This window comes from Poromitra crassiceps (assembly GCF_964638095.1).
Source record: "Poromitra crassiceps genome assembly, chromosome: 3".
Classification (NCBI taxonomy): domain Eukaryota; kingdom Metazoa; phylum Chordata; class Actinopteri; order Beryciformes; family Melamphaidae; genus Poromitra; species Poromitra crassiceps.
In genome coordinates, this window is record NC_139625.1 from 17,811,937 (window position 1) to 17,821,096 (window position 9,160).

The window sequence follows — 9,160 nt, forward strand, 5'->3', positions numbered from 1 at the left end:
GCTTCCGACGTGTACACATCTGTGGCTGTGATTCGCAGGTGGGTCAAAACTCGCATCGCAATTTCGTGCCGTATATTCGCATCGCTCTTGATGTGTAAGGACCTTAACCCTAATCCGAAAAATGACGTGAGCATCTCTGTCAGTGCCCGTCCACGACCCATTGCTGTGCAGCAGCTATAATTCCTCTTGTGATGTCACTCCTCTTGTGATGTCCCACATCCATTTAGAATGTCACCTTTTCCTGCATATTTCTACACTGGAGGCCTGTGATTTTTTTATTTATTATAATTTTTTGCTTTTTTGGGGTATTTTCGTACTAATGATGAGCCCAAAATGTACATTAATATATATTTTTGAACCTGCACCACACTCTGAGTTACTTCCGCATTGGCTAGGCTTCATTTTTCAGAACTGGAGGTTGCCCCTTGGTCATGACTGAAACATGACACCGACACCTCTATGGGAAGTGTCGGGGTGCCCCCAGGAATGAGTCCGGAAAACATCGATGCTGCTAACACTTCCGGGTTATTCACTGTTTTCGCCTATGGGATTTTTGAATGGGTTTTTGGCGCGATGCTTCAAATAAGGTCTCTGGGCAACGCAAGCTTAATCAAATGCGAACCAGTGTTCAGCGGGATAATCTTCACACATGAGGACCACTTTTACTTTTAAGCTTTTACGTGCCGTTAAAAGGGCGGCTAGCTAGCAAACGGCTAAATGAGACTACACTGTTGAGTCGACAGGGATATTATATAACGTCATCACTTCATCAACGAACACGGAAATTCTCTTTCCCTCACCTGGTTCAGCCCGGGGTAATCAGTGCACAACATCGCACACATCAACAACACTCCAGGTTGAGTGGTGACGTGACGGGGAAACCTATGCGACACTGTGTGTAGTTCTGGATTAGCTTAGCACGAGCTTTGTACTTCTAGGGCTCGCATTTACGCTTCAAAACTCATGAAAGTGGTCCTCATGTGTGAAGATTATCCCGCTGAACACTGGTTCGCATTTGATTAAGCTTGCATTGCCCACAGAGCTTGTTTGAAGCATGGCACCAAAAACCCATTCAAAAATCCCATAGGCAGAAACAGTGAAGAACCCGGAAGTCCGCGACTTCCGCGTTCCGACTACAAAACTACGTCATCCCTGGGGCTCTCTATTGTGCATGCTGGTGCATGCACGGTGCATACACATACCAACATTTCAGTCAAGTGTGTGATGGTACGTACGTGGTGAGGTAGTCCCGTGGCTCCCTGGCGTTCATGCTGTCCCAGCTATAGAGGGGGCCCTGTAAACCCCCCCACGAGCCTGGGCCGGGGGGCGGCCAGCCCGACGCTTTGTTCTTATGGCTGAAACACAAAGAAAGGCAAACATAAACTTTTGAGGATTATCATACCAAGAGGTTTGTGTTTTCTAAATTCACTGCAAAAAAAAGTCGACGATAAAAATTACGTCATTTAGTCTGAAATTCAGTCTCAAATCCGATTTCCTTAAAACATTTCCAATGCAGTTTTTTTTGGTAGTATGAATATTCTAGAAACAAATATTATTAATATTAATATTATTATTAATATATTTGAATTAAGAAGAAATATCATTAGCATCTGCTACAGTATGGCAAGAAGAGATGAAATGGCAAGTTAAGATGGATATTTTTTGGACGCAATTGCAGCAAGGTGAGTAGATAATTCACAGATATATCAGTATCGGTATCTACTTATTTCAAGAGCTGAAAATTGTAAGAAGGAACCATACAGTCTCTCTTTCCTTTCTGAGTAATAACACTCAAGAGAACCACTAGCCTGGGAACCTGACCAATCTGTGAGTTCATGTTTTATTTGCTCTGGCAGATGCGTCTGGCCCCCCTCCTGTTCAGATTTCCACCCGACCTGATAACAGTCGGGCCAATCACAACCGCAACCGTTTATCTAATATGGGGCAGGTTTGATACGATGACAGACAGAGGAGTGCCATTGAGGCATTTTCGCTTCACGTTCATTCAAATTCAAATTCACATTTTGTTGCTCTGATTGCTTGTAGGCCTATCTAATTCCATCCAGAGACATTGGTCTGCGCCCGTTGATGACGCCCCCCCTGGAAATCGAAATTTAACTTTCCCGACTCATTCGCATTTGCGATTTGGTCTGACGAACTCAGGCTAACACTATAGCTATATACTGTAGGTCCTTCTCAGTCCAATTAGTGTGCCTTCTTGTCTCTTGGTGCGTGGCCTGCAGTCTGAGATAGCGCTGCTTAGCGCAATCGACCACAGTCAAATGACGGCTCGCGCAGCTCCGCAGACAGGCAATCAATGGCTGTGTGCTCTGCAAAAACGTACGAGCGCGGGGAGGAAAAACCACTGATGTGACAGCTGATTGGCTTATTGCAGATTACGCTAACAATGTCATTGAGGATTTCAGGAGAGCGCGGATAGAGAGAGAGAGAGAGACACACACACACACACACACACACACACACACACACACACACACACACACACACACACACACACACACACACACACACACACACACACACACACACACACACACACACACACACACACACACACACACACACACACACACACAGAGGTGAAACACAAAGACCAGACAGAGTGCCTCCAATGCACCATTTGAAAGGAATGTGCATTATGCAAAGATAAAAAAAAAAAATCTAATCTCCCAGACAATGAGAATTGCGGATATATAATCATCGCCTTGCTCTAACTTTAAGCGAATCGCCCTCCTCTGTAATGAACCGTATCGCTGACATTCAGCCTCCAACCCTGTGAGTCAACCATCCACAGCACCAGAGGCGTGCGTTACACTGCCAGAGCCCAGCCTCTCTCGCCTCACTCTGAGCCCAGCCTCTCCCGTCTCACCCTGAGCTCTGCTGGAGTGGGCTCGTGCATGCTCTGTTTGAGCAATCATCCGCAGGTCATAAAGCAGGCATCCCACAGGAATAATCAGGGATATAAAACGTATCCTCGATGCAGAGAAATACCACAGACTTGAAGCTTCTAAATAATATGTTCTCGTGTTACTACTTTGTCAGAGCCACAAACTATTATAGAGAAGAGCTTACTGTCCGCGACCTCAAATCTCATCGGTGATAGCTACAACAACAATGCACGAGGAAAGATAAAAAAAAAAAAAACCTGCTGACTAACTTATTTTTTGTGTGTGCACATTTTAACATTAACATTTAACATGTTACTGTGCAGGTTAAGAGGTTAACATGTTACTGTGCAGGTTAAGAGGTTAACATGTTACTGTGCAGGTTAAGAGGTTAACATGTTACTGTGCAGGTTAAGAGGTTAACATGTTACTCTGCAGGTTAAGAGGTTAACATGTTACTGTGCAGGTTAAGAGGTTAACATGTTACTGTGCAGGTTAAGAGGTTAACATGTTACTGTGCAGGTTAAGCGGTTAACATGTTACTGTGCAGGTTAAGAGGTTAACATGTTACTCTGCAGGTTAAGAGGTTAACATGTTACTGTGCAGGTTAAGAGGTTAACATGTTACTGTGCAGGTTAAGAGGTTAACATGCTACTGTGCAGGTTAAGAGGTTAACATGTTACTCTGCAGGTTAAGAGGTTAACATGTTACTGTGCAGGTTAAGAGGTTAACATGCTACTGTGCAGGTTAAGAGGTTAACATGTTACTCTGCAGGTTAAGAGGTTAACATGTTACTCTGCAGGTTAAGAGGTTAACATGCTACTGTGCAGGTTAAGAGGTTAACATGTTACTGTGCAGGTTAAGAGGTTGATGAAGTTGTCATGGAGATAAAACCCGGTAAGCCTCCCACCCCAATTAATATAAGAAAATAATACTGAATACTTATTGTGACATGTCAAGAACAGCGAGCTTCCATCCGTGTAGTCTCGACGCCAGACCCATAAGAGTTCTTACGTTGATACACGACGTTACTGCATGCTGCAGAGCTCTCTCTGGGTCTGGGACACTTTCCCTCAGAGGGCTGGTTATGGGAGGGAACCGTTCACTTGGCCAGTCATATGCCAGTGATGGCTTCAGTCCTCTCCAATCAGTAATGACTTTCAGACAACACGGGAGGCGCAGCCCATTTGCTCTCTCATCGGTGCTACGACCTGTCACTCATTCAATTTCAACCCGCCTTCAAAACCAGCAGTGGCTGTTAACTGGCACAGACTCACTTATGTAGTATGCGGAGCGCAGCGATTCAATGTAATATTTGAGTCCTCCAACTTGCTACGTCCTGCTGGTGAAAAGAAGCGGCTGGCGACTGCACATGTATCGGAGGAAGCATGTGCTAGTCTACAACTCTCCCCAGATCAGCAGAGGGGGTGGAGCAACGACAGCGGGGGGAATTGGCCGAGTCCAATTGGGGAGAAAATCCTTGCAGGTTGCTTACTCCTCCCCCTCTGCTCTGGTTTAAACACACTGTGAATCCAATGCCTTGTCACTCTGAAGAAGACACAGGTGTCAAACCAGTCAGGGATTCTTGATCTGCACCTAATAAAGACCTTCTAAGATGGCCCATGTGCTCCAGTGCCCTCCCTCCTCTTAGATCCACTGACACTTCAAGATCCCAATCACAGAGACAGCATTCACTGAGTCAAATGCCCTGGAACTCGTCCAGCGGCTGTCCAGAGTGCGCAGACTTCCAGCATACAGAGCTGAACAATAATCCATAATCTCCCCCAGAAAACAAATCCGCGCCACGTGTGTTTGTGTGGGAGAGAGTGATAGGGAGAGAGAGGGTGTGTGTGTGTGTGTGTGTGTGTGTGTGTGTGTGTGTGTGTGCGTGCATGTATGCATGTATGTATGAGTGTGTACTGTGTGTTTGTTTCGAGTAAGAGGATTTTCACAATTGTACACAATGTGTATGGAAACACCACTCCATCTCCGAGCTGCGACCTCACAGCTGGGAGAAGAAAGGGGGACACTTGGATAGGATCTATAAAAGAGGTTTTGTGGGAGACGGGCCTCCCCAGGGGGGCTCCACACAGTTTCAGGGGAGGCTCAGTGAATCTAAGTGAAAAAATATTACATTAGTTATAACATTGTTGTTATGTTGTTATTGCTATAAAAATGATCAAAAGGAGATCAGAGATATAGAATAGAGATCATACAATAGCCTAAATGTGTGTGATTTGGTTAAAGAGAGATATAATTCAGAGATACAATAGTTTGGGAGGATTTTGCCGTTTTCCCCACTTGCCCAGATTTTCTTTTTATGTATTGGTGTAGTCTGAAGTATGTCAAACAGCAACACCAGGCTATCTTAACTCAACTGTTGGGTGTCTATGCAGGCCCGGTTTTACAGGGGTGCAAAAGCACGCATTGCACCCTTATTTTAATTGTCTGCATGCTCAGTTGAAAAGTTTTTTTTTTTTTTTTTTTAATAAATGCTGCAGCTGCACACTTACTGTTTAAACTTGAATTATAATTGTTGTTTTTCTTTGTTCTTTGATGTGAATTTATGGCTTTTTGGCACCTATATGTAACCTTTTAAGGTTGAGATAATTGTATTATCATTATATGGTCCAAATAGTTCAGTAAAGCACTTGAAACACTTGAAATATTCTTGCTTGGCTGGTATCATTCTACCTGAAATGATGGTTAATGCATTATTTTTAGTAAAATAACATGTCAAATGTTTCAGGTCGGCCCGTGCATGTGCACCCCATCCTATCTAGGATGCATCCCTAGTCATCTTGTTCTGGAACCGGCCCTGTGTCTATGGGATCAAATAATATAATCATCATACCATAGACATCCACGGGCGAATCAAGCAAGTTAGCTTTGTCTACTCTGCGGGGAGGCCCACAGTCTCAGACTTTGAAAACCCCTGATCTATAATAATGTCACGCTGCCAAAATCTACATTTTCTAGAAACAAAGTGCCAAAATATTGAAACAAGGCCAAATAAAACAGATGATTGCACTAATGACAAGAAAATGACACTTCATTTGAGAAAATTCCTAAAACAATATAATTTGGCCCCACTGGCACATTTTGTCACTTGTTTAAAGAAAAATAATTACTATAGGAAAATGACATGTTCTGTGCAGATGGCCCTTTCCTTCCAAGCTGCTTTCTATCAGCATTACCTCCTTTACTTTTCAGTGTTTTTCCTTCCAAGCTGCTTTATCAGCATTACCTCCTTTACTTTTCAGTCTTTTTGGGGGATTCAAGCACTCTCAAATTAGACTAAATGGAATCCACCACCGCAGCATCTTGAAAAAGCCATCCTCCCTTCTCATGGTTCAGGCTTGTCATCTTGTCTTGTTCTTTTCCCCGTTCCATATATTTTCTTGCTTTTTTTCTGTATTTCTCCCGTTTTCTCCCCAATTCTAACCTGTAACCTGTCAAATGTTTTTTTTATTGTTTTACTGTCTATGTATTTGTTACCTTTGTATTTGAACTTGTGGACAATAAAGAAAGTAAAATAATAAACAGACCACGCTGATGCTTTTAAAGCAACTGACAATAGCAGGCTGGTAGCAGGGCACTGCCAATGTGGCCTTTGGGATCTAAGGGTACCACGGCCAGAGGGAAGGGCAACGGAGGACGTGTAATTCCCAACCTGCAGGTGTCTGTCTGTTTGTCAATATTTTAGTCACATTTATTACATCATCATTGTCTGTGACATCACTGATGATGTCACGTTTCTGGTCACGTTCATTCATGACATAATATCAGTGTCTGTGACATTACTAGGCGGGCAGTGTCAATCATGATTCTGGTCACGTTTTCTGTGACATCTGATTTTCGTCATGTTTATGACATCATCAGTGTCTGTGACATCACTGATGATGTCTTCTTCTTCTGTGGCGTTTTATGGCAGTTGGCATCCTTTATGTTGCATTACCGCCTCCTTCTGGATTAATCCATCCACTGTTTCCCTACCAAGAGCTCCCTCTCCTTCCCCTGATGATGTCACGATTTTGGTCATGTTTATGACATCACCAGTGTCTGTGACATCATCAACCTCTTGATATTGTGACATCATCGGCTGATCTCGACATTGTGACATCATTGGCTGATCTTTTGTGGGGCACCGCGCTACAAAATGTGTCCCTGAGTTAATTGATCCATGCATTCAAATGAATGAACAATGCAACACAGTTTTTGTGCCAGCTGATACGCTCACAACACTGTTCCTCCGCCAGTTTTGATGCTTTTCTCTTTAAAAAGCTCAGCAATCCAAATAGAGGCACTGGGAAGAAGAGAGCTGCGGGCAGCTTTGTTCTCAAGGGTGCCTTTGCTGGAAGGGCCACTGTATTGACTTCAAACAGTACTTTTTCTTTCAAAATGATCAATTCATCCTCCTTTCAAAAAGCTTTTACCTGGCAACGATCAATTTCTGGAAGGCCGCTTTCACACCTGCCTGGTACCAAACAGGTGGCAGGTGGGAAAGCGCCGACTGAGCAGAAAGCTAACTCAGAAGGAAGTAGTAACTCGGAAGGATGAAGTAGAGGAAAAAGTACTGTAGTAACACAAACCCAATTGTTCTTTCTTTGACAAAATGTAGCGGGAATACACATTTTCCAGTGAAAAGAAAGGGCACGATTAAATGCAAAATGGCAAATGATCCTTTCACATTTTGTAGTTTGCATGACGTAGAAAACTACATGTACACCTCAAAAGCAGATTGCCAATTGTCACCTAGTACGAAATGTGACATCCATACAAAAACTAAATGTCAGTCTAGAGCAGTTGCTTCTCAAATGTTTTCACGTCAAGTTACGACTAAACTGACACAGATTAGACCACGGACCCCCTTTTTATAAGATATTGTTCCAGGGTCCCCCATCTGATATGATTTTTGCTTTTAGAAGTTTTCTTACAGAAAGATGATATTCTGTCACTGTCTTACTTATGGATGGAATTGTGTGAAAACAAGCACAAATTCACAATAGCTGCGACCTGATATGCGAATTTCCGAATCCATTGTGATGTCATCTACCCATTGTGAAATCCCCCCCCCCTCCTCTTTAGTGATGAACACAACAAACACACACCTTCATATATACAAATACACTTGACCTCCATGCCAAATTTCAGCCTCCGTTTTTATGGAGCGACCGACCGACCGACCGACCGACCAACCAACCAAGACCTTATTGTCTTTTTAATGTCTGCCACTTTTTATTTTATTTTATACGTTTTCTTACAAGTTGACAGTAGAGAGATGGAGAGTTCGGACAAAACACAGAAGACTCCCTGTTTGTTGGGTTTGTTATTTGGTTTTGGATAGGCCACCAGACAGTATGTTTTGTTGTATCTAAATTAGAATGCTGATACTTGTTTCCCCTGTAACTCTTCCCCAGACAGATTGATCTGCCATGGCCGGTCCCTCATCAGACAGATTGATCTGTCATGGCCGCTCCCTCATTAGTTTCATTAGGTTGTTGAAAACAATAAGAGCAAAGTTTGGCTGCTGCATCAGCTCTGTCAGAGAGAGAGAGAGAGAGAGAGAGAGAGAGAGAGAGAGAGAGAGAGAGAGACAGTTTCTGTAGGCAGGCATCATAACTAAAACAAGGCGGTGAAATCATTGTCACTCTTCACAGTACACCCAGTCACTGACACATATAACTAGGGCTGGAACTAACAACTTTTCTTTATTGTTTAATCTGTCGATTAATTTCCCTCCCGACTAATCGATTAGTCGTTTGGTCTATAAAATGTCACAAAATGGCTTTTTCCCTAAAGCCCAAGATGATGGCTTCAAATGTCTTCTTTTGTCCTGAACAACAGTCCACTACCGAAACATAATCAGTTTAATGTCATAGAAGATAAACCAGAAAATGTTCACATTCAAGAATCTGTAACACGAGAATTTTAATATCTATCTATTTATCTATCTATCTATCTATCTATCTATCTATCTATCTATCTATCTATCTATCTATCTATCTATCTATCTATCTATCTATCTATCTATCTATCTGTATCTATCTATGGATCTATCTTTTTTTTGTCCCACTGATGATGTCATCAGTGATGTCACAAATCACTGATGATGTCATAAGTGATGTCATAAGACACTTATGATGTCATCAGTGATGTCATAAGTCACTAATGATGTCATCAGTGATGTCATAATACACTGATGATGTCATCAGTGATGTCATAAGACTGATAGATGTAAACCCACACACGTA

The 9,160-nt window shown here is 42.7% G+C and overlaps 1 protein-coding gene across 1 annotated transcript in view; it reads right to left on the bottom strand.

Annotated features, from left to right (window-relative positions):
* The window catches only part of LOC310773693 (FERM and PDZ domain-containing protein 4-like), a gene marked incomplete at both ends in the record, with an annotated part of 102,681 nt that overhangs the window by 60,582 nt on the left and 32,939 nt on the right, over positions 1–9,160 (bottom strand). Inside the window, one exon of the mRNA XM_083633620.1 lies at positions 1,236–1,355. Within this exon, the coding sequence (XP_083489746.1) occupies positions 1,236–1,355 (120 nt within the window). The remainder of the gene's footprint in view (positions 1–1,235; positions 1,356–9,160) is intronic.